Source organism: Hippocampus zosterae, chromosome 19 (genome assembly GCF_025434085.1).
Source record: "Hippocampus zosterae strain Florida chromosome 19, ASM2543408v3, whole genome shotgun sequence".
Taxonomy (NCBI): domain Eukaryota; kingdom Metazoa; phylum Chordata; class Actinopteri; order Syngnathiformes; family Syngnathidae; genus Hippocampus; species Hippocampus zosterae.
Genome location: NC_067469.1, coordinates 3,575,332 through 3,601,342, shown reverse-complemented (window position 1 = coordinate 3,601,342; position 26,011 = coordinate 3,575,332). Strand labels below are relative to the sequence as shown.

Below are 26,011 nucleotides of genomic sequence, written 5' to 3'. Positions count from 1 at the left end.
TTTCATTGACACAAGGCATAGCATTTTTTTTTTGCCGTTGGCCTAGGAGCAAAAGGCACGGCAACTCGTCGGGGGGGGGGGGGGGGGGGGGGGTAGTGTCTCGCGTGTCCGAATGAAGTCGTTCAGCGGTTGGACAGTTTAAGATTGAAGTGGCGGACGGTCGACTCTTGAAAATGGAAAATCCACAATAAACCTGTTTTCGCGTTCAAGGTCAGCGGCAACCCTCTTTCCCTCCCTTCCGAGCATCCTCTCGGCCCGGCTCGGCAGATTACAGGCCGCGTAACGCGTATGTTGCGTCGTGGCTTCGACCCTGCCGGCTGCCGAAGAGCGCTGCTTCCCGTCAAAGGCCTTAATGGAAACCAGATGTCTCGCTGTCTGTTTTAGGCCCATAATCAATAGCCTCACTCTCGAGTTTCTCTTCCTCTCTCTCAGGCAGCTTGTTAAGGAGAAAATCTGCGAGGGTGTGGCGTTGTCCGTGTTGCAAACAATGCAAAAGTGTGTCAAGAGTGAGATGAACTAATTAGATGTCCCACGTGGCTTGTTGGGAGGGGAAGGAGGTGTCGGCCCTCCTTGCAGCCTCAACAAGCTGAGTGACACAACAGGCATGTTCCTTCTCGAGGGGGTGGGGGGGTGGGGGGTCGAGGAGTGATGGATGAAGGGCATTCATATGAACGAAAGGAAGGGGGAAAAAAAATCATGCAAATAAATAACCTGAAGTGGCAATTGGAGTGATTGCGTTTGCTGGGTCGCCTTAACATCTCAATTTCTGAGTTGGTATCAAGGGAAACGTTGCGAAATTGATCGTTTTGCATGTTAAGGGGGATTTAATGCAAGGAAAAGTGCGGGGATTGGAGTTTGCAAGTTGTCACCTCCGGCTGGTGATGAACACCCGTGAGCTGCGAGGTCAACTGGGTGTCAGGAGAGAGCAAGGAAAGGACGAGGTGGGAGAACTTGCTGCTTGCATCGTAGAAAAACGTTTGTGTCCCTGATTTGAGTTCAGGAGAGTCTTCCCCCCCTCACTTTGGGTCCTTTTCTGTGCGAATTTTGCATGTTCTGCGAAGGCCTTTGTGGGTTATTTCAATTTCCTTCCACTACTACCACAAATTTAAGGTTAGTTTTAGGTCAGAGTGCTCATCGACAATCTAGAGTGGGTAAATGCAGGGAGCACATTTAACTGGAACGCACATGATACATGTGGGGTAGTCAAGGGTATTATTGAGAACAAAATTAACGAAAAGGAAATATTGAAACAATATTTTCAGTCATGAAATGTAAAAATCGAAAGCGAGAGCTTTTGAAAAACAATAACTGAAACTACATCTTAGGTTTGTAAAACTAACTATACAGTGGTCGTTTGGTAATGGTAGTTTACTTTAGTACGCAATACTCTTTTTTTTTTTTTTATTTTGCATTCTACAAATATTGCATTGAATGAAAAACTAAAACTAATCATCAAGGCTAATAATAACTACCAAACCCACTCTAAGAACAAATTTCAACTACCCGAATCAAAACCAAAAAAACGGCAAACCGAAATAAAAACGAACTATAATGAAAAATGCCCTCCAGGACCCTCAAATGACTAAATCTGCCCCCGCCAGTGGATGTTTGGATTAAAGGTGAAATGACTTCAACAAGGAAGAATGTATGCGCTCCGATGCCCTGGATGACTGAGAATCTACACAGACTATCTTTGTTTTATGAATCAATATATTTTTTTTAAAGCCTGTGTGTTGTTACAGGTGAGTTTTACAGGTGTTTACAGTCCAGTGGATTAACGCCTTATTTAAAAACGGTACCATAAACAGCCGAGCGTGCTTCGGATGGCCTGCGCATTAAACACTGTCATAAAGTGTAACAGCCTGTGCGCGTTAAAGCGCCATCTGACTAGATATTCCTTGCAGTAGAATAAGTGGAGCGGTTCCCAACACTAGTGGGAATAACTTCATTTCCTCGGATAAAGCAGCCGGCTGTGTGGACGCTCTGTAAAGTTTAATCGTCAAATATGCATGGATGATAGTCCAGCTGTGCAGTGTCACGTATTCCTAAACAAACCCCAGTGAGACCTGAACTCTCACCCCTCGCACATGTCGCTTTACAGAGCTCTCAGACATTTTCTGCACAGCAGGCCTTTTTACAGACACGGCATATCCCAAGCGCTACCATTATGGTCTCGGCCTAACCGCGCCGATGCAAATAAGGACGGTAATTATGATCTCCCGTCCGCGTCTGAAACTGTCGACTAAATGTGTTAAAAAGGAAGTTGAATTTAAGGACGTGAAAGTGAGAAGCAGTTTTTTCTAAATCACCTGTTCACTCGCCGCCCGGTTGCTGTGGTGACGGCCGCGCGGCACTCCGGCGGTCCCCATTGTGTTTGATCTAAGGAACTGTAGAAATACGCGGCGGTTGCTTTGCAAGGCCCCTCGGAGTTCCCTGCGCCTGGCTCTGTTTATTTTGGAACAAGAACAAGACAAACCCAAGTGACGTGTTATTTATTTTCCAGCTCTTGCCCTCTCCTCCCCTAACAAGCAGAGCCGTGAAGAAGAATTCCCTGATAATTTGTCAGGATCAGTCTGCGGTGCGTGTTCTTTAGGGTGTTGACACCATGCACAGGCTACATAGTGGAGAGTGGCCAGGTTGAATACAATAACACAAAGTCTGATAAACCCCCCCTAAGAGAAAGGGGGGGCAGTTGGGGGCACCATCAGATACTGGGGGCAGGGAGGGACGGGGGCTGATGAGCAATGAGCCAAGTGACATGCTTGATTGTATTCGTGGTCCCCAGGGTGGTCCAAATACAGCAGGTCAAGGAAACAACCACGACTTTAATAACAGCTTGTAAAATATCAAACAATGAAAATAACGTATCACTTAAAGATGAAAAAATATATAGAGGAACTTTACCAGAAGGTCGTGCTTGAGCTTTTTTTTTAGCGCGCTAATTCCTATCCTCACACCCTATTAAGAATTTGGAACAGAATATTGGAATTTGTTTCTGGTAAACAGCAAAGTCCAGGATATCTTTAACTCTCGCTCACCTGTAACCCTAAAGAGCAAATGAGCACACGCCAAGTAGAAAATGAATGACTTACACAATGAAAAGTCTAACTAATGATTGGAATATACAGTATGTATAATCATGGTTAAAAAGCTTGAGCCAGAATTCTTTACCGCGAGGACACAAAGTAGTTTTTTTAAAAGAGAAATCGCGCACTGAATGAACAAACGAAAAAACAATTTGTTGTCTGACACACATGACATTTTTTCTCAAGGTGTTGTTTAGTGTTCAGTTTTAGCAAGCTAAGCTAAGCTAACTAAAGCTAACTAATGATTGGAATATACAGTATGTTAATCATGGTTAAAAAGCTTGTGCCAGAATTCTTTACCGCGAGGACACAAAGTAGTTTTTTTAAAAAGAGAAATCGCGCACTGAATGAACAAACGAAAAAAAATAGTTGTCTGACACACATGACATTTTTTTCTCAACGTGTTGTTTAGTGTTCAGTTTTAACAAGCGTCTGTGAGCCATGATAAGCACCAAAAAGGGGAAATGTGGAAACCTTAAATTAAGCTCATCGCGGTCTTGACCTTTGTCTTCACGCAGGTGACGGCAGTTGCATCACCCATCATTAGTTTAGCATTAGTTTTTGGTTGAACAAATAAATACACCACAAATTGTCTAGTGGCAAACAACAGGCGTAAATGCAGCTTTAAATGTGACAATGGTAAACAAAGCACTTTCGCGATCTTTTCGTATGCTGATCGCATCGTTGGCACTAATTTAGCGGAATCGCGACAGTGATTGCAAGTTTTAGAGATAACACTTTACAAAAGCGATTTCCGAAACGGGGGTCAAAATACTTCTAAGCACAATTAAACTTACAGCAATTGCTTCCGAAGGCGTGCAGCAATGTAACGTTGCAGTCAACGCTTGTTACCCATAATGCATTGCGCTAACTGACTACGCTTTGAGAATAAAATACAGGTAAACAAATGCTGAGTGGATTGAATTATTCTAAATAGCTACCAAAGACACAGTCCACCACTGGTTATTTTATTGTTTTTTTATTTTTTACATGAATAACTCCACTTCCCATACACGTGATCTCTTTGAATTGGCCATTTTCTTTTTGCCTTTTCCAGAAATTACTTTCTTCACAAAAATCACCTTCCGAATCGTTTTTTTTTTTTTTAGCACCTCCTGTTGCTTTGGCATGCTCTTTACAGCCTGCAAATGTGTTCTTATGTGGACAGAGCCGTCTTGAAAAAGTAATTGAGTTGGAAACATTTCTTTAAAAAAAAAATACTTTGAACATGTGGACAGCAGATCACGCTGCAGGCAGTCTACCAGTTCGCAAGCAGAGTGAAAATGTGCTGTTGATGACAGGTCATGTGAAAATTAAAGAGCTTTTTTTTTTTACATTCTCTCTTTTGTGTTTGTTTCTCTGTGGGCAGCCAGAGGGCGGCCATAATCCTCCTCTCTGTATGTTCATCACTCGGTAAATGTTGGCCTCCATGGAAAAGGGCGGGCAGCCCTAATTAATACCAAACTAATCCACAAATTATAACCTTTACCACAGAGTTGGCGTAAGTCAACAGTCTGCAGGCGGCAATAAAACGCTCCCTTCATGCACGCCACATTAAAACACAGGGCGGTAGGTCAGACGACTTGTAGCGTATAACTGATCGCTGCTTGGCCATCCACCGAGTGCTTGCTTGTGCGTGTAAGTGTAGGCCGTGCAATATTTGAGAAGTGTGCTGAAAGAGCGCTTAAGTAGTGCCGTCCAGGTGGCGGGTTCTCCGAGGGATTCTCCCCATGTGGGAGCCATCCAAGGAAAACCAGAAGCATCTGGAGCCGGCCACCCCGCAGCGCCCCACTGCGCGTCGCTGGCCGGGCCTCGGCAGCTGGTGCAGCAGCAGTTGGATGAGTATCGAGCCAAGGCGGAGCTGGGAGAGAGGAAGGGAGGAAACTCGGAGAGAAACCATGAAAAATGTGGAGCATGAAAATGTCTCCCTTGGTTTATGGCAGTGCAGTCGGCCTTCCAAGAGCAACACATCTTTAAATTTAACTTGAGATGTTTTTTTTTTGGTTGCACTCCTCACTTCTTTTTTTGTTGTTGTTGTTGTTGTTGAAAGGATCGCCAAGATGCTTGGCAACTGCAGCCATGTTAAGATAAAAACCATACATTGTTCATTAAGACATGCTTGTGAGTCAAATTTAGAATTAACTATGCTAATGCATAGGAATTTTTTAGTAAGTGATTAGGGTAAGTCGGAGAAAAGCCGGAGATGGGTTCCTCCGGTGAAATGGATATAAATGCCAGGGGGTGACTGGAAACCTCTTGGCCTGATAGCAAATTAAAGGTTCTGACCATGTGATGATATTTTGTGGCTCTCTAGAGGAAGTCGTCCCTCGTGCGGATGATTGAGGGCTCAATTTTAGACAGTTGAAGTCATAAATCAACGTTTGATGGAACAAACATACCTCGGAAGGAAAAGAAGCCGCTTTCCAGAGCGTCCGCGTTCAGCCCCGCTGGCTAGCGTGAATAAATAAAATGCTCCATGGATGACGAAGACATTTGGCGATAAAATATAGTACACATGATCCCGAAAGTGACACATCTGCTCGCTGCCGAGCCCTTTACACGTCCATTAATGTCGTGAAATTGTAAAATATGACGAAATGACCTCATGCTTTGTACTTGATTTGAATGTTTCTTTGACAGGCAACAATCTCCATAATGCAAGAAAAATGTGCTTTTATCGTCATATATCGTCAGATTTTATTTGTAATACCCCAGCTAGGCTGGGCGACGTTTTGTCATATTCCACTTTCATAGTCAAGTACCCAAAAGTGATACTTGAGTAGAAGTAAAAGAACTGAACTATAAGCTAAAATCAGATGGAAAGTTGCTAACAAAGTCAAGTACAATGCCATGAAAGACCAACATGTCAAAAACAAAAGGTAAGCAGAGCTGCAGTGTCGATATTCATAGCATTACATGACAGCATTACCGCTGTTAGTGTCTGATAAATGTCATTAATGCGATGAACTCACGGCAGACGACGAGGCACACTATTCAAAATGAAGATGTATTTTCGGGGCATAGCTGGCTAGCTAAGTCGTTGTGTGTGCGTGCCGGGCAAGCAATGATGCAAATGAAAGCACTCACTGTAGTCACTGCGCACATTTTTTTAAATTATCATCTTTTTTTTTTGTCACACCCCTCAAACACGTCCGATTTATTTAGAAACAAATCTCCGATTTCATCTGACAGGGGTCTTTCGAGACGCGCAAAATGTTTCCTCCCAACCCTGCGTCTCCTCTTTACTTTTCCATTTATCACCTGCATTGTTCAAACAATTGCTCACTTACGCCGCCGTCTACCCTCCTCAACACCTTAAGTCATCCTCAGACACTTAACAGCGACAAAAATGTCTCCTTCAGCCTATCAAGCAGGTTCTCATGCAGATAAAGCCCTCAAGCGCTGGAGACGCTTCAGCTTTTACTCACGTTAATACCCCTCGCCAAGACAGAAACCTCCCCCATTTTTACTTCACTAGAGGTCATTTGTTTTTACACTTTGCTCCTTTTTATTTTTTTTCTCCCCAGCCCAAAGTGTCAAATATTGGTGAATCTGCAAAGCTGGTCTACTTTACGGCTTGCCGCCGTCCTCCTTGCCAAGAGGGACGTACGGGACAGCTTTTAATGGCGGCTGAAAAACTGACATTAAATACTCACCAGATGGACTTTCTCCTGTCCTGCTCATAAAAGTTCTTAAGACAGTTCACAAATCAAGGCCTCACACTATTATGTTAAGCGTTTGGGTTGTTATTGTTATAGTACATTTGCAAATACTCCTGTAATTTATTGCTTTTTGCGGAGAAGAAGTACAGCCTCAACCCACCCAGTCGTCTTACATATAGACGTCCTCGGATGTATTCCGGCTTTATACGACGCAATTTTTCATGCAGCGCAATTGAGGTGCAAAGATTAGGACCAAACTTCACAAGCATCGCACGACACATCTCCGATCGCTTCTAATACGGGAGAGCACCGAAAAAAGACGATACGCTGCAGCTAGGAGAGGAAAAGTGAAATTCAAGATGCGAAAGGGGAAAAACTGCCTCCCTCCTGGGGGTCTGTGTCCTTTTTTTTTTTTTTTTTTTTTTCCAGTGGAGCGGAAAGTGGACCCTGTGGTAGTGAAAGTTTGTGGTTGCCCGGGTTGGGGGGGGTCAATCACTATTGATGCTGCTGCTTTTAGCCAACATCGTCACGCTACACACTATCATGTTTGTTTTTTTTTCCCATAGCTTAGCTTTAAGGGAGGTGATGCCAGAAAATAAGGTCTGTTAGAAACTGTATATGGTGCATTTTAGGATGAGTGTGTGTATATATATATATACATATATATATATATATATGTATATACATGTATATACAGTATGTGAAAGCGCTATAGAAATTAGCATGTATTGTATTGTATATGTATAAAATGCGTGGATATCTATAATAAAATATGAAATTTCAAACATTTGTGAAAACCAAAACTTTATTTAATATGTTTATTGTCGCGACAATGTCTACTTTGTACTTATCAAAGGACATTTTAAACGCCACAAAATTTTGAGTTGGTGCATGAAAGACCCATCAGTGTAGCTGAGGTTGTTTGGCTCAGCCCGCCATTGTTTGATGTTATTTTTAAAACCACACTGCAACACACGTTTTTGGATATCATTTCATATTCACACAATGTGTACTTTGTGGATGATGAGATTAACGCATGATAGTCCGTCGATATTTTGGGGGCAGAATTGCACAAGTTCTTTCCACGTGTCGCTCCTCGAAATTCTTAAGTATCCCAAGAATCGGTTTTAATTGTTTGAAAAGAGATGAACTGTTATGAACTTGTACATTTTGAAGTTGGGATGGAAAAGGGAGCGAGTTGAAAGATTTGAAATGGAAATGCGTCTCACAGGTGAAATTGACAGAGAGGATGCTCCAATGGCTCTTATTGCAGCAGAATCTCGTTTTTATTTCCGTCCATTTGAAATGCAAAAGCTTTGATGGAAGGGAATTTCGATTATTGTGAGAGGCTGCGTGTTGCGTGCGAACAGCACTATAAATGGACGAGCTGGAACGGAGGCTTGTTAACCGCATGGGTCTGGATAAATAAAATCTATTCATTGAGGTCACGGCTGCTATCTGGAGCCGTTGAACGTATACAAACTATAAATTTGCAGATTCTCCCTCTCTCTCGCTCGCTCTTCTACAAGAGAAGTATTATTTGGAGGAGGTCAAAGTTGCACTCGCATTTTACCGAAAGGAACGAAAGGCAGCGAAGCACATGCTAATATGAGACACCTTTGAAAAATAAGAACGGTTCGTTCGTTTGATATTTTTCCCGCCCTCGTTCCGAGTAGACTGACGTATTTCATTTACCGCACACGCGGTAATATTGTTTTAAGTTTACTGAATAAGAATGCTCATCGGAATAGTTTGGTCACGGTCATGAGATGTGCAAATGATTACCTGCTCGTTTGGAAACACGCGCCTGAGCCACTCCAGTTCTGGGGGGCGGGGGGGAGTTTTTTTTTTTAAGCCTTATATGAGAACAAGGAGAACTGAAACAATCAAATTGGAAAAGGGAATCAGATCAACCATAAAAGCTCGCACCAACGGTGAAGGAAAAAAAACAAAAACTTTTATTTACAATATTTTCAGTGCAACTTATATTAACAAAATAGCACGACACACACACACACACACACACGCGCGCACACACACAAAAGGCATGTACAGTGTGCGTGTTCCGAGATTTCATTTTCTCCACGTGAAAGAGCGCCGTAACATTTACAACGTATTCGATTTGTTTGAAAGCATCACGCAAGCCGAAGTCGAATGAAATCAAAACGTCTTTTCAAGGGGAAGCTTGCTTGAATGGTGTCCGTCGTGATGAGAATCACTTCGCTCCAGGAAGTGAATGGATGCGCAAACGCTTCACGTGAGAAGCTAAGGGGAAGACGAAGAAGAAACCGAGTCCGAGTGGTTCGCCTCCATGATCACGCTGGTTTTGTTGTGCTCACATAGATCCAAATGGTGCGCGGCGTCGTTCTTGTCCTCCTCGGGAGCGTCGTCGGACTCGCACTCGCTGCGTTCAACGTCGCTCTCGCAATCGGACTCGGCAGTCTCTTTGGGGTCCCTGCCCGACTCGGGCGTCCCGTCTGCGTCCGACTGCTCCTTTTGTTTGTCCTTCTGGGCCTGGGCTTCCTTGGAGTGTCGCCATTTCATGCGCCGGTTCTGGAACCAAACTTTCACCTGTTGGGGACGCACGCACACGCATACAAGTGACATTTTTAAAATGGTCTTTAATTAAAAAAATAATAATTTTAATCTTTAATTCTCCGAGTTTTCTGTGGTTTTCTCAAACACGTGAATTATATTTGTAAACATCGTGGCAATTGTTTTATGATTATTTAAAGGCCAAATGATTGCTGTGTTTTATTAAATCCATTCGAATTATGGCTCAAAAACGGGACACGCGTTTTTTTTTTAATTATTCAAAAGATTTCATCAAATTGAAGAATTTCATTTGTTCATTTTCTTTGGAGTCCTTTCAACACATGGCAATAACAATACACAAGAGGATGATGGGAAAAAATAATGTACAGTTTAACGTCTTGCCTTATCTGTATTTTTATTACTTTAGTTGTATTGTGCTGTGTGTTTTATTATCAAATGCATTTTATTTCCTCAAAGCGATATAAAAAAAAGAGATTCTGTGAAAACGAAAAAAAAATATTTAAATCATGTTTTTTTCCAATTTGGTCAGTTTTGGGTGTGCATTTTATGAAATATAAAACTTCCTCAAAAACGGGTTACAAGCTTGTAGTAAAAAAAAGTCATCTATGAATAAATCAGTCCTTTCATCCATCTAATCTGTAGAATTCTTCTCATTTTTTGCCTTGTTTGTATGTGTTTTATGGTTACTTTTCTGCATTATTTTTTTTTTGTGGTTGGAATGTGAGATTGATTAAATACACCATTTAAGTTCCTGTTCAGAAATGGGACCCAGGTTTGTGTATTGTTCACAGAAAAAAATATATTTATTCAAGAAATGTGATTATTTTCCTCTTTTATGATATTTCTTTTTTATAATGGAATGTGTATTAATACACAATATCAAATAGGCCGATAAATGTATATGACTCACAATAGGATAGAAGCTTCTTACAGACATTTTTAAAAAATTGCATGTTTATCTCATTTTGAAGTCTGTGTGAGAGTTTTGCATCCTTTCAAAGGGGGGTGCGCTCAAATACCGAACTTGAATGACATCGTGCTGACGTAGGTTGAATCTCCTGCTGTTAATTCGGAGTATTTATTGAAATGCAGGTCAACTGAATGCCGTTTGAGCCCTGCCATTGCAGGTAAAATGTGCAGGCCAAAATCAAAGGCGCAGAGCACATGCAGACCTCGGCCAAGGCCAAACAAAACAATGCTCGGGGGTCAGCGCCAAACTGTACACTTTTATCCACAACCACTTCCTGCATTTCAGCAGCAAGATACATGCAAGCTAGCTTTTCACCAAAAACGTCATCGATTATCTGCACGTGCACAATGTGGAGTACCAACAAAGCAAACTATTCGATGACTACACAGCTGAACTTTTTTACCTGAGCGTCTGTCAATCCGAGCATCGCCGCCAGCTGTTTTCTGTCCGGCTTGGTGACGTACTTCTGGATCTCGAACCTTTTCTCCAAGCCTTTTCTCTGCAGGTTGGAGAAGACCGCCCTGGACCACGACCTTTTCCTCTTGTACGTCTGCGGCATCGTGTCCTTGGTGAGGACGGCGTACGGACCTGTGGGTCGACCAGACAACAACGGAGGCGTCAGACTAGAACGGCCTGGAGGAGGAGGGGGGGGGGGGGGAGAAAAAAAAACATTCCAGATGTTTTCCTCTGTCCCTTGGTGTCGTGCATGCGGGCCGCGGGCTACCTGGGAAGGTGTCCTGAAACTGATGCTGGCCTGATTGTCTGCCGCCGCTGCCTAGTGAGCTCATCATGGCGGAGGCGTCGCTCATCCCGGGTTCTATGGAGAAGTACTGGCTGGCGGCAGGCTGGATGGGGATGTGGACGCCTGACTGACGGCTGGAGCTAACGATGGACTTGAGATCTGTTTGTGGGGGGGTGACAAATGGTCTCAAGTAAAAAAAAAAAAAACATATCCGGAAACTGATGCTTTGACGTGTCACCAAAATGTACTTTTCAGGATACAGGCTTTCTGCTGCTGCCCTTGGCCTTTGACCCCGACGCCGTGACTAAGGTTTCCACAAACATAAACGAAAACGGAGTTCCTCCCTCAAGAGCAAATTTTGAATCCAAATGCGTTGACCAAAGTTGAACCGAAGCAACCTTTGTTGTTTTGATCCAATTCAACAACTATAAAGAGTCATGGTGCCTCAACGTTTTGCGACCTGGCCGAATAGGAATCAAACTTGGACAGCATTTTAAGTTGGGCAATTCAACTAAATGTTTGACGTTTTTGCTGTTGTGAAAATTGACTTGCGTGCATTTCACAACAAAGAAATAAAAGTTTGCAGAAGGGCCAGCCTTTTGATGCAACCCCAACATAACAGGTTAAAAAGTCATTTGCTTTGCTGTGCCAGCATTGATGCCATAAATGTCAGTGATTTATATTTGAAAGGTTTTCCAACTTAAATGACTGTTTTGTGGCACAATTAAAAAAATACAAGTTGTGTTTTTACATTGGATATTGTCCAATTAAAAAAAATGTATGACGAAAGACAAATGTGTGCCTTTATAGCTTGCAGGATTTTATCGATTAAAAAAAAACTGAGCAGGATTTTCCTTGTTAAAATGCAAAAGTCCATCCGTTCATCTGACTAAAGTGCGCTCGGTAATTTCGTTACTTTTTTTTCCCCCGACTGCATTTGGCATGACAAAAACACGTCCTCACCTCTTAACGTGTCCCTGGCCTTTGCGTCAAAGTCCGTCGACAATATCCGATCAATTCCGAATTTGAGGTCTTTGCTTGAAAGCGGAGGAGCCTGCGAGGAGTTCAGAGCCCCCCTAGGCACCGAGGTAAGCTGCAGTCCTTGCCTGTGGTACGGGGACGCGGGGCTCAACCTCGCCCCGTACACCGACCCGTGAGCCTCCCCGGGTCCGACCGGGGATGGACGCAGCGGGGAGCCGCCGGAGGACGCGCGGTGCTGCTGGCCCACGTGCACCATGAGAGCCGAGGAGCCCGGCATGTTCTCCGCATCCCCGGCCTGGAGGAGCTCCGCGATGCAAAACGACGGCTTCTTGACGGCGTCCACCGCGAAGCCTCCGGCGCAGTAGGCAGACCAAAGGCTGAAATTGGAGGCGTAAAACGGGTTGAGCCCGGCGGTGTACATCCCGGAGGTTTGCACTGGATCTTGTAAAATCTCACTAGAAAGGCATGCGTGCGCGAAAACGAGCGAGCGAGCGCGTTTGGAACCCGTTGGTGTCAGAACCGAACCACTCTTGCCACTCTGAGATCCAAAAAGTGCAGAGCTGGGCTCTGGAGTTACTTGCGCGCTTTTGATTGGTTCAGCGCTCAGCCAATAGGCAGCTTTGCATTCACGCACGCACACACTCGGTTGACTGATTTGAGAGGTTTCCTGCGATGGATTGATTACCTTTGAGAGACTTTAAACACTCCGATTGTTATTAACCATCCGAGCAATTGGACTTTTCTGACAATAAATAATTATTAGTCAAGCGTAAAACGTGGATTTGGATTCAACGGAGAGCAAAGCGTGACAAATCAGGCGCAAAATGGAAATCGTAGGACGAATAGTGCGGGCGACAAATAATGTGGAGTTGACTCTGTTACTGTACTTGAGTGAAGTTTCAGGTATATTTATTTGAATATTTGCTGTATTTTTTGAATACAGCTTTTTTTTACTTCCACTATGAAACGGAACCGATCCGCTCCTTGGGTTATTTTGACCAAAATAAGATAAGATAAGATAAGATAAGATAAAAATGGGATTGTTTTGGACCCAGCAGTTTGAAGAGTGTACTTTATCATCTTATCAAATATGCAAAAATAACAATCAAAAAGCATAAGAGGGCTTCGGATTTGATTCACATCTGGATTTATAACGCATAAAAAAACCCCACTCCGTGCCATTTGTGTGTTATCAAAATGAATAGGGCTATTGTAGATAATTATTTTGTACTTAAAAAAAGGTGATTTTCTTTTTGTACTTCTACTTGAGTAGGAGTATTTTTGCCACCTGCGTATAAGAAGAGAAGAGCCCCCCACTCATCCTGTTTTGATGGGCTGTGATTGGTGTTAAATGAGCGGATACAGCCGCTAGATTAGTCTCCAAAATAGAAGCTGCTTTAGTATTTTAGGATACAACAGAAATCCTTATTTCTTCCGGAGCTGCATAAGGAAGAGGGATGGGGAGGGGGGGCGGTGGGCGACTTTATAATGACTGTTAGAACTTCCCTTTTTCAATATTTGTGCAACTTTATCTCGACGCGCAAGTTGCACGCTGACGCAAATCCGTCCCCATGCTCATAATAAACAGAGGAAATCTATTCCCCGAGAAAACGAAAACAACAATTAACTTCTGAGGCCGCGCTTCATCCGCAAGATTCACACGCTGGGAGCTGGCCAACCAAACTTTTAAAAGTACGGGGGTCGGAGGGGGGTGGGCGGGTGTAGGAGTCATGGGAAAAAAGGCTCAGGGGTGCAATTAATTAATTGCGCATCAGCTCGAAATTTTTATTTGGCTATAACGTGGCCTATAAATTAACACATAAAATTGAAGTAATTATTATGAGGAATAAAAGCACTCCTCAGTGGGACGGTTTCTGGAAACAATGGCTTGCGAAGGTCGCATTCATTAGTCTTGGTCCACCGTGCCGGAAGTTCAGATGACCCTGGCTGCCTCCCTATCATGATGTTTTCGAGTGACACGTTTTCCGGGTTAATTTTAGAAATGACATGTAACGTTCGCCCTCCGCCGAGCAGTCAAAACAATCCAGGGAAGAGGATGTGGTTATTTCAGGTGCTGTTGAGCTTTGGAGTGGGAAGCCAGAAGAAGAAAACCTGAAGTGTCCCCTTCAAGGCGGCCTCATTAGAAGTGTTTATGCTTTCATTATTGTGTCGATCGAACTTCTCCCACTCGGACAGCTAAATAACAATACGATAATAATGTCAACAAATGTTATCCAACGTCACGTTTTCCAAAATTAGAATGACGGAGGTTGTGTTTTAGAACAAATTGCTTGCACATAGCTGAATTTAGAGAAAAAAAAGCTCAGGTTTGATTAGGTCAAGTCCGGTTTTTTTTTTGGTCATGATTTCACTCCGCTGTCTCTGCAATCACACATTTACAGAATCATAAAATACCTGAACTTTGCCATTTTCATTTCCGGATTATTTCCTTTTCAACGTCTGGAAATGTGCTCATGGAGCTTTTATAAAGACCGTTTTTACCATCAAGCAGCCTGCTTTCTCGTGGACTTTTTATTTTTTATTCCTCTCTAGATGTCATTGTGAGTACCTTTTTTCATAAACATACCTTTTTAGAGTATATGCATTAAGGATTACAAAAAGTCATTAAAGATTGAGCGACAATGGGGTTTTTTTTGGGGGGGGGGGGTCCACTTGAAGAAAAATGGCTTTTCGTGCTGGAATCCAGCTGGCCAGTTCACCTTTATTTCCCTCTTCTCTCAGCCTTCCCTCTGTGGAGCTGTCAGATGAGCTCAGGTTACCGCAGGAGTCAAACGCTCCTACCTGCTTTAATAAGTGCACTGGAGTCTGTCTTCAACAATCAATGTTGCACAACAGGTGACATGTTGACTTTTTTTTTCTGGAATTCAATGCGAGCATTGTTAGCTGGCCGAGTAGATTAGTGACGAATCATTTTTTTTTGGGAGGGGGGCATAAAATTGCATGCATGCAGCTCAGCATGCAGCGTTTTACAACTAGCATCAGTGCAAATGGCTGCTCATCTATTGCATTATGTTAGCATGAAGATGGCCGAGTATTGCTATTACGGGGGTCCCTCGAGATACGAATGACTTGACTTAGCAGTTGCTCAATATACGAATCGTCTTTTTCTACTTTGCAATTCTTCAAAAAGAAATTGGTTGTCTTAATGCGTGGCTGGAACGGATTCATGGCATTTCCATACGGAAAGATGATTTGAGATAAGAGTGGCTTGAGTTATGAGCGTGGTTGCGGAACAAACTAATACTCTTATGTCAGGGCACCGTATTGTTTCGTTGAACGTTTTGGTGCTTTACTGCAATATTTAATTCTCTTTTTTAATGGGTCCACTTGAGAGTAGGCATCAACCGGGTGAGGCAAATAAACATTTTGAAGCAAGCACCCTGGGTATCTTCGGACAACTTTGCAAACACGAGTCTTCTTTTTCTTTCTAAAAAATGAAGTTGTATGATCTCCCATCTTTTGACGGTGAGGTCGTGAGAAGAGGCACGAAGGAATATTTTTAAAAGGTGCCCTTTCCTAAATTTCAAGAATCCGGGAGGGTTAAAACTGCATACCAAGGTTACGATATGGCCTCTCTCGCCCAATGTAGCCGGGCCTGGAGCCGTTCACTGTACTCAGAGCTGTTAAGAAAGACAACCCAGTCCAAACCAAAGTGTCAAAACATCAATGCGTCACGTGGGCACACAGCGAGGCCGCTGTCCTCACTAAACCCGACGTTCACATGCAGAAGCCCATTGTTGTGGCCTGATTGCCTGCTGTATTTTTTTTTCTCAGGAAGCAGAAGAAAAAAAAAAAGTGAATGAGCCGCTCGGCCCCGCAGCTCTTGCAGGATCAGAGGCTGGTCAGAATCAAATGAGTTCCATTATTACGCCGAAAATTATTGCTCCCCTCTGTACGGCTCCCGCTTGAGCCAAGATTACTATTTCTGGCTATGTTTGCCTTAGGAAGGAACTTTTGCAGATTTAATGGGACCTGGGCCATTGTGCAGGGCCTTCTGTATGGCACGCTGCCATCATCTCCACACAGGCAATGGGAGAAAAAGCTGAGGGGCACGAAAGTCCATTCAAAAACAAGGTAGTCCGACTTTTTTTGGGGGTGGGGGGGCATTGACCCTGAATGCACGAAGGAGATCCGTCAGGTCCGCATGAACTCAAGTGATCTTCATATGGCCTTTTTTTTTTTTAAACAAGGTTAAATGTCAAGATTGGAGCAAACGTGCGTCATCATGTGGATCGTGACTGACTGCATTGCACTTGGCAATAAAACGCAGAGGAAACTGCAACGATCTCTGCTCCGTGATTTCATTTTCACTTCAATTATACCACAAGGAATGACGTTCCCATACAAGCGGTCATTCCAAACTGTAAACGACCAAATGAGTGAACTGCAATCGAATGTCAAGAGAACAAATGTGACAAGTCTAACTTTGTATCCGAGGATGGTTTTTTTTTTTCCTTCCCATCCTCTTCTTCTTGAGGGCACAGACTCTGTTTAATCTGCAGAATGACGAGTTTAAATTTCACCTTTGAAGTTTCAAACGACTCAATATTTTACTGTTAAACTTCATCATGTTTAGCGCGGGGGGGGGAAAATCATGCAAAAAAAAGTCCAACATTACTTTTGAAGTCAACCACAATTAGTGCAACAAATAAGGCGGACATGCAAATAACATGATGTACATTCCTGATGATTTATTTAATCTTAAATGGTTAGCAGGCAATTGAAATATTTGTTTATTAAAAGCACTCCAAAAATTATACTTTCAATCCGGTAAACTGCCATTTGTCGCGTTTGGTGCAATCTTAAACCAAACTGGTCTGGCAACTTTGTGTGAATAGCTGCAACTACCCTGTAGTCATTTGGCGTGTCAAAAACAAAACCATTTCATGATCGTCAAATATTGCTAATCATTCTATTGAAATTCCTCAGTCGTTATTTGATTAATATTTTACTGTTAAACTGCAGCATGTGTGCTCACAATAATGAAGTTGGTTTTTCTTTTGCAGACCCTTCACAAACATGGCAGACATGAAAAATTGCCGGTCATTGGGATTTCAATGGTAGGGGGCATTTGAATAATTTGGACATTCTGGGGGGGAAAAAAAAAAAAAGTTATATTTCATACAATGCGACTAACTTTTTGTTGGCACACATTCACCGGTAAGTTCAATTTAAACATCCCGCAGTCATTTCATTTTTAATAATTTGGTTGGGCAAATAATGAATTTTGTGATACATACGCAAATACGACAGTATTGTTCAACTCAACAGATATGCAAATGATTTGACGGATGGAAATATTCAAAGCGTATCACAATTTCACCGTGGTTAAGATGACAAGGAAGCCGACAAGAGTTTAAAGGACTGCCATTTTCCTGCAAGGTGATTTACGTGTCACGTTGCGCTCTTTTGACTCGGTAACAGACATGAAGTGGTCATTATCCGGACATTGGATTGGCTTCGACGAAACACACTCGCGCTGAGCCGAGCCTGTGCTGTAAACATGCTCAAGGGGCTGCTGTAATAACGGATGCTTTTGAATAGGATGGCGACGGGGTGCCTTGGGGCGACGGACGCCATCTGTTTACACTGGAATGGATTTAAAGAGGCCGGCGGTACGGGGGCCCAGTGGTGCGCCCGTGTACAAATGTACACAAGGCTAAATCGTACCGATCCGTGAGCTAAATAAAGCGGGAGACGAATGGAATAAGTTACAATAACAAACCGTCAGGCCTACTGTTGGTAGGAAAAGACGAACGGCGGCCTCGAGCATACCGTGTTTAAAATGATGAGACTGCGACTCGCAATGAGGACAATAGCCTCCTGGCCTTTGCCATGGTCACCTTGGATCAATCGACTGGTGAGGAGTCAGCGAACTAAATGTCAGGGAAAGCCTCCAAAAGCATCAGAACTTTGGAGCGGAATCAGAGGCGCCTTTATCGGGCGGCAGGCGTGTTCTGCAGACGTGCACGTATGAGGTCAATTCAGCCACATCCTCGTTCTAAGAGGGTAGGAGATCATCATGTTATTTTGTTTATTTTTGCTTCCCCCCTTTTGAAACATCATTAAAAAACACATGAAGACACTGAAATGACTTTTTTTTTAATCGCCCAAAAAATGGAATATGAACAGGGGTGTGTAGACTTTTCATATACACTGTAACCTAAAAAATATGTAAAAATTAAAATCACACCTATGGCTTAAAATGAGTGCATTGATACTACCGACACCTGTACAACTATAGAATTTTGTTTTTAATACGAAATGACTCATAACCGGGAACACAATCTTAATAAGCGGTAACTGTGAATGGAGTACCGGTGTTGAATACGAAAACATCTGCACAATTTCTCCTCATATCCATCATGTTATCTCTCATCTGCTGAAATTGTTCACAGACTTATTTTGCGCTGAGGCCGTCTCGGGGGAGCACAAGTCTCATTTGTCCAGAAAACAGCTACTGGAAATCTGTTTGGACAAAGTCCCCAGAGCCGCTCGGGTTTATTTTTTTTCCAAGTATTTTAATCCGACATATTGGGATCCAAAAGGCTCATAAAGTAAATCCCCTCATCAATTTGTTTCACATGTTTTGCACCAATTGTCAGTATTTACTCGCGTTGATACCACCTATTTACCGGTACCTAATTTAAAACTCGTGCCAACATTGACATAAAACGACACGGGCTTGCTCCATGTGTAATAACTTTGAATTATTGTAAATTTCATGTTTCCCTCAAGCTGTGGAGTCATTCCGTTTTATGGCCTGGAGAAATATGAACGGCCTAATGTTTTCACCCACCAACCAAACAAGGTTCACACAGCACCAGTTCTTCAAGCCGGTAACGTTGTACTGCCATCTCGCGGCAGTAAACGGTAATGCGGGGAGGTACATTTCATTTTTGATATTATAAACCCCCAACCCATCTTTTCTCCCCCGCTTAAATAGTTACTAATTCACAATGACTGTTAGACAAGTACAGAGAAGGTCCAAACCCCACTTGCTCACTCTGACTGATGCCACTGTCAATTTATTTTTCAATATCTTTCCTTCTTGCCTGATATCCTGAGTCTGTACTGCTAGAATTTAGAGTGTATATTATATATTGCACATAAAATCATTGTCTTTTGCGCTAATGAAGACATTTTCTTTCAAGTTGTTAGAGGGTCATGTGTAGAAATCCCAGAGGATTCTCTTGGTTTAACCTTTGGCCACCATTAAAGCATTACAAGGATCCTCAGGGAGGACTTTGGGCCGAGTCAGGATGTGCAGGCCAGGCAGGTGTCAGCTGTTGCTGCTCGGACTTGCACAAATTGGCCACTTTTTTTTCCCCGTAGTGGAGAAAGTGATTACTTTGAAATGCATCACATTCTTTGCCAGGATATGATCGCGTGATTTGATGGCAGTTCCCTTTTTTTTTTTCCATTTGGAGCAAAGTGAAATGGAGCGGACGCAGGACTTGTACAGATGTCGGAGGTCCGTCATCATGTGACAAGTATTAAGGGCTCACCGAGCTCAGATGAGCTTTCAATACTATTGAACACAACTGATGTAGTGGTGACGTACAACATTAAACTCTAGTGTCTTCCGGATGTGATCCCTCTGTTTTTGCGCAGGGGTGTAGCAACATTAAGGCACCCAACTACCCAGTTATTATTATCAATAAAAATAAAATAAAATTCACTTTAAAAAAAAAAAAACAATTTTGACAAAAAATTAACAGTCAGGCAGTGACCCTTAAGTAAAATCCATAAAACTCCTTAATGATCCATAAAATGGTTGTCTTTTTTTTTGTAAAACACGAGAAAAAAAAATCAGAGTACCGTGCTAAAAGTCCATCTCTCGATAACGAATGCATAAAAAGGTACAGTGTCTTGACTTGAGGATGCCGCGTTTGTGCAAAGTGTACCATGTGCTGCCTCGTTTAGCTTTGGTCGGGCGTCTGCGCCCCTCCGTCTCCAATGAGACGTCTCCCATCTCCCGCACTGCTCTCCTCCTCCATGGCCGCCAGTCTTGCGCAGCACGGAATTCGGGCCAGCACGGGGCGATGCAGTCCGTTGTAAAGTGCCGTTCCCACCAGGAGAATCAAAAAGCCCAGTACCTGAAGACCGTGGAACTGCTCCCAGCCGAGCGCCAGACTCACCGCCCAGATGACCAGCGTGCGCAGGCTGTCCAGCACCATGCGGGTCGTGGCACTGATCTCCTTAGTGACGCTGATGCCGGCAAAGTTGAAGAAAGCGATGCTGACCGTGTTGCCCAGCAGGGCCAACATGATGAGAGGGCGAAATCCGATTTGACAGAAGGCGTCCAGCGCGTCCTCCAGAACCTGTCGGGGGTTGTCGCTGAATTGGCCCACGTGGATGAAGTACATGGGGATGAGCAGCAGGGACAGAACAAAGAAGCCAAAGAAACCTGGACGCACAAATTGAGAAGCCATATAAATGTCTGACATGCAGGGTGTCCTAAAGGCCACTATAGTCCACCCCCCCACCCCAGTCATTAAAAAAAATAATAATTCAAGTACCAATCAGACGCGACACCATCAACATCATAGGCTACACTTTTTGTAAACATATAATTCCCGCCAAAAAGTGTCAATTTATCGCGCCTGAGCTTGGTCGTTTGTTCGCAATTGTGACATTTGGATTATCGGTCACTGGAATCTTAGCTTTGAATTTGTGTCGTGCCGGTGTGACCCTCAAGGCGCCTTGTTGTTGTTGATGACATGTAAGCGACACGTTGCCCTTTGAACGCTGCAGTATTGACTTCCGTCGGCGGATTATCTGCGACTGGAGCTCATGAGTCAAACACATTCTCGGGGTGGATATTTTGGCTTTACCTTCGGTTCCGACGGCTCGCAGAGGATGGACGTCGTGTTTGTAGACAAATTTTTCTTCCAGGACCATCTGCACGGCGACGATGACCTGAGCCGTGATGATCAAAAGGTCGCCTGAAGATCACAACAGAGCGGTTGCGTTTCAAATTGGGTTGTGGGTGTGGGGGGCGGGAGACATTTCGCTGTATCAATTTATCATGGTTGCTACTAATTAGAATCTACAAGCTCCACACATCACGGATGCGTATGATGGCAGGGAACTCCTCACCGGTGATGACATCACTGAGTTTGTGGGCGTCGTCAGGGTGCCCGCTGACAAAGTCGGCGAGGCCCACGATCACCAGGCCTAGGATGGTGACGAGGATTCCGATCCACTGACTGAGCAGCAGCCGGCGCCCGAGAAACGCCACCGAAAGTAGACCCGTGAAGATGATGACGGCTCCTCGCAGCATCTGGAAGCTGGAGGCGCTGGTCATGTTGAGAGCTGCAAACCGGGACGAGGAATGAATGGGACATGGATTGGGAGGCCATCTTGGAACGCTGAAAGGGTCCAATTGGTCAACTTTTTTCCAAGACTACCCTCAGTCACACAGAACTTCATCTCAATTATTTGGAGGACTGCTTTTTCGTTGACTTGAGGTTTTGATATTGAAATGGTGACTCGGGAACACCAAAGGAGAAACTTACCTTCTATGCACATGAAACAAGGTGGAAAATCGGTGATGACTTACCGACATACATGGTTGAAGTGGCTAGCATGTCACACATGGCGGGGGGTAAGAAGAGAAGGGGGTTGAAACTCTGGCCCGGGTTCATGCTGGGCTCAGGCCTGCGTCGGTCATGGCAAAGGAGGATGTAGAAGACAGCCAGGCAGCTGAACTCTCCCAGAAACATCCCCACTGCCTGCGTGCGTAGCGCACAGATGAACAGGAAACTCAGTGCAAACAGAAAAGAGATGATGACGCCATCTTTCTTAAATATGTAGCTCAGCTTCAGGAGTACCGGCCCACTTCCCTGCTCGGATCTCACACATGTAAACTTTGAAAGCAAAGCAAAGCGGTTACCTGGACAAACGGGTGTGAGAATGCATGTTCAGGGTTACCATGGCAACCCGGTGCCCTGAACGTGTCTGCCCATCTGTCACACACACAAAAAAAAAAACAAGATGTTATTACATTCAATTATTCATACTCCACACAACTAACAATGCAAATGTGTTAATGATCCAAGCTGAAAAAGTAAAAAAAAAATTGAAGAAACGAATGATAGAAATTCGGTGTTAAAAATAGACTAGGTTTGATAAAGTATTGATACCAGGTATCGGTATCGAGCTGATGCCGGCCTTATTTTTAGGTATCAAGTTGCTGAAACTAGCCAAAGATACTTAAGGTAAAGAAAATCTGACATCGCAACCCCTCCTTGGCAGGATAATGCGGGAGTTTGACACATCTGTAAATCGTTATCTGCGTCCAATTTTATATATCAAAAGTACTAGAGGTATCAGTGCTCTGTATCAGTGAGTACTCAAAGAGTGAATACTCGCACTGCCAAAAAAATTGTGTTGAACATTTCCAAATTTATTTTTTTGTGGGGGTTTCGTCCTAATGTACCGAGATGCACAAATCCAGAGCGGTTTATAGACCACAAGAGGAAGCGTAACTGATGTGTCGTCTGTTTCAGTGGGCATGACAAGGGAACGCGGTCTCAAAAAGTGATGACTCAGCACTTCAACCAAGCTGGTCTCATCACGACCTCACAACTTTGTCACATGATCCCTCATGTTTCATATGCTTCAAAGTCGACCAAATGAGGCGCAACGTGCGGCGCATGCTGTCTCCGCCTCATGTGACTGTCGTGAAACGTTAGCTGAAAGTAGCCCTATTCGTCTGCCCGCCTGCAATATGACCTGCTAAATCTGCACTCTGTGATTTGAACTTCTAACTGCACTCACTTGGTCATGGATGCTACTCACCTGACCCGCCGCCGACGACATTTGTGAGATGTGTGCGTCAGACAGTTACAGGGAGAGAGGCAAGGTTAAAAGATGTAACGTCAACCTCAGTCCTTCTTTCAGATTTCACCTTCGGCATAATCAGTACACTGAATACGGAAACTTCCATTCTCCATCAGTCAAATGTCATCATTTTGGTTTGTAATTTGGTGAAGATTTAAGTGGGATCTGCAGTACACTTTACCGCATATTTACTTTTCACATTATAATATAGTAAGACCGGTTCGTTTTGACTTTCAGATGAAGAAAAAACAGTGTTTGGCTGACTTTTAGTCCCTGGTAAGTGTTGCGTCAACACGGCTGTGTTCTCAGTCTTTGCGCATATATACAGAAATATATTTGGGGAAAAAATGTCTCACTTCGATTCTCTAAATTGTATGAACACGTCAGAGGTTGGAAAGCATCGCCTGCTCCTTTTTCACCGAGCATTTTATTTTTTTAATTAGTGTTACCTGACCGATCTGTCCATTTTAAAAGCCCAAATGCGGCTCCTGAGCACGACCTTGCCCTCCCCTGCTACACGTAGATGACATGATCACATTGTTTGATTTTTAAAAACTTGGTGCCTTTAACGGAATAATTAGGCTGCCCTGTAGTTACAGGTACCGGTGACTACATTACAGTCTGAGGCGTGCATTCAAAGCATGTTTTGACCTGCCCGTTGTTGTTATTTTAACTAGGCTTGTCCGATAATGGTGATGTGAGTTTCGTTACTGTCGTGGCAGTAATCTTATCTTACTCACATGGCGAAACACGTCAACCATGTGTGCACACATAAAGTTTTGTTCTTCGATCATTCTCAGCTCGTTACTTGCCGGCTAGCATTGCCTGCTAGCAGTTTCACTCAACTACATTTGCGGTGTTTATCGGGAAATGTCGTTTCATTCTTTCATTACCGCATTCTTTGTAATAAACCGAACCCGTTATATCACTTTGATAACCGTTAGCTTAGCATCGCAGCACAACGGTTAGAAGAAAAAAACCGAACCTGTATTACTACTTACTTGGCCGACAGCGTGTTAATGGAGCCAGTTATCAGCATCAGTCCCGCGAGGAACAGTTGGTATTTGGTCCACGCCATGCCGGCGAGTGTGAACAGGACAAATAAGTCGGAACAAGAGAGACCCTGAAGACGTCTCCACTCTCCGTGGAATCCCAGCAGACTGTGAACGCCACATGGCAATCATGGTCAGCTGACTGCAGCCGCAGCAATATGATCCCTTTAAGCCTGTCGGAATTTTGGAGATACTATAAAGTACATGAAACGCAAAGCCCACATCAAGTTGGACAAGAAAACGCTTCACGTTAAGTCAAACAAATATAATAATTCTTAAAAAGGTTCGGCGTGCGCTTTTTTTGTGCAGACCTACGTTGTTAAAGCCAAGTTATGCCTCATATACAAGATTACAATACAGCAATTAATTTGGGTTTGAATCTTTTTTAATCAGCGTCTATGTGAATTTACACGCGGCTAACCTTATTTTCTTTTTTACAGATAAACATGAATACATCGTGATGAGCGTGTTGGAAAACACCAGGGGGGGACACAGACCAGCTACATTGTTTATAAAAAGTGTACACACTAATGTTTAAATGGGGGTGGGGAGGGGGGGGGGGTTCAACAAATCAGTGTCAGTGGCACCAGATTTTAAAATGAATTACAAGTTGAAGAAATTTAGTGTTTAAATGGGGGTGGGGAGGGCGGGGTCAACAAATCAGTTTCAGTGGCACACGATTTTAAAATGAATTACAAGTTGAAGAAACATGACAGTCTCCTATTTTTTTCCCCATCGGCTGTGCACTGTACTGTATGTTTTGATTCCTAAACTTTCTTGACTCACTTGAGTCCCTTTCTAGTTTCGCATCCGATGAGGTCTCCGGCTACTTAACGGAGTGTACTACAACAACTGCAACATTCTGTTCCCCGCTCACAGAAGCAGAAACTCTTTAGTTCCACTCAAGCATCAACTGCTGATGTGGATGAAGAAACCATCACTGGCAGGACTCTGAAACGTCACATGACAGCTTCGTGCGACTGCTGCTCACCTTCCTGTGGTGCGGCTCATGCGACTCGACCACCGTTAAGCACGAACGCTGCTCACGCAGGGCTCATCCGTGCATGCTTTACACATGTCGCCGATATTTAAATTGCAAATTCAGCATCAACTGCTCTACGAATGTGATACAAGCTGCACTCTTCTCAGCTATTCGTTGCAGATGGGAATGTATTTGTAAAGGAAGAAGAATAAATGCTGAACATGTGAAATGTCGCAATGGAAGGCCGAGTCACTTCCAGTATTAACTCATCAGAAAATACAGTCTATACATTGTTAGTAAGAAAAACAAAATCATAAGGACTTTTCCAGGTTTTTCCTAGTTATCAATTTCCATTTCCAGATTTGATTATGTCCTTTCAGCTGAGTCTTGTTGAAACCTGACTGGTCTCCACTCAATCACATGGCACACAGAGACAAGCACCCATTCACACCTTCTTTGACAAAGACTGTGAATTAACCTAATCAAAGCTAATCAAATTTTTCAGAGCTTTGTAACCACTCTTCATGGAACTCACATCGACATGCGGTCTACTGTGATCACTGGAGTGTGAAATGGGACAACTTCAAAAGGCAGCAAAGATTTCAATCGTCAGCTAGATATTCACCATGTCGCAATATGCTAATTCTTTCCTAGTTACATCTTTTAGCTCTAAATCAATTCTATTTTTAGGAGTCCCGGTTGAATTAACTCAATTGTGAATTTTATATCTGGTCGGCCCTACCTATACACCACATCTCCTTTTTTTCCCTTTGTTTTTCTGATGCTGATCCCCAGTGGACGCCCAAGTCTCACTTTGAAAATTTAAAGCGCCACCACCAACAATACTGAATAATACATACAGTGGAGTCTCAGGAACATCTACGCATTTCGGTTGTTTGTCGTGATGTCAGCCATACAATGAACCAACAATTTGAAGCATCTGTTTTATTTAGTTTCATCCTGCTTTGTTTTGCTACAGCCGACTGCATCCCAGTGTGACTTATGACCTCACACAGCAACTTCACTTCAGGCAGGAAGTTAACAAAATGCTTCGTAACGCTGAGTAAGCCTTTTTTTGTGTTTTAGGGGATGACGAATTCCTGCGGTGGCG

The 26,011-nt window shown here is 43.4% G+C and overlaps 2 protein-coding genes across 3 annotated transcripts in view; both read right to left on the bottom strand.

Moving 5' to 3' along the window:
* The window catches only part of hlx1 (H2.0-like homeo box 1 (Drosophila)), a 52,844-nt gene extending 40,277 nt beyond the window's left edge, over positions 1–12,567 (bottom strand). The window contains exons 1-4 of one of the 2 annotated variants that reach the window (XM_052053268.1): positions 11,980–12,567; positions 10,999–11,175; positions 10,678–10,907; positions 8,962–9,319 (exon numbers count right to left, since the gene is read on the bottom strand). In XM_052053268.1, the coding sequence (XP_051909228.1) occupies positions 9,014–9,319; positions 10,678–10,907; positions 10,999–11,175; positions 11,980–12,418 (1,152 nt within the window). In that variant the 5' untranslated portion in view covers positions 12,419–12,567 and the 3' untranslated portion in view covers positions 8,962–9,013. The remainder of the gene's footprint in view (positions 1–8,961; positions 9,320–10,677; positions 10,908–10,998; positions 11,176–11,979) is intronic. The other variant, XM_052053269.1, reaches the window with a different exon arrangement.
* Positions 12,568–18,251: 5,684 nt separating this feature from the next.
* On the bottom strand, positions 18,252–24,048 carry slc35f6 (solute carrier family 35 member F6). The gene is made up of 6 exons (XM_052053270.1): positions 23,868–24,048; positions 21,917–21,989; positions 21,584–21,755; positions 21,121–21,336; positions 20,856–20,966; positions 18,252–20,428 (listed from the first exon to the last, which is right to left on the bottom strand). The coding sequence occupies exons 1-6, from the start codon at positions 23,942–23,944 to the stop codon at positions 19,941–19,943; spliced, it is 1,137 nt and encodes a 378-aa protein (XP_051909230.1). The 5' UTR covers positions 23,945–24,048; the 3' UTR covers positions 18,252–19,940.
* Between the last annotated feature and the right edge of the window lie 1,963 nt (positions 24,049–26,011).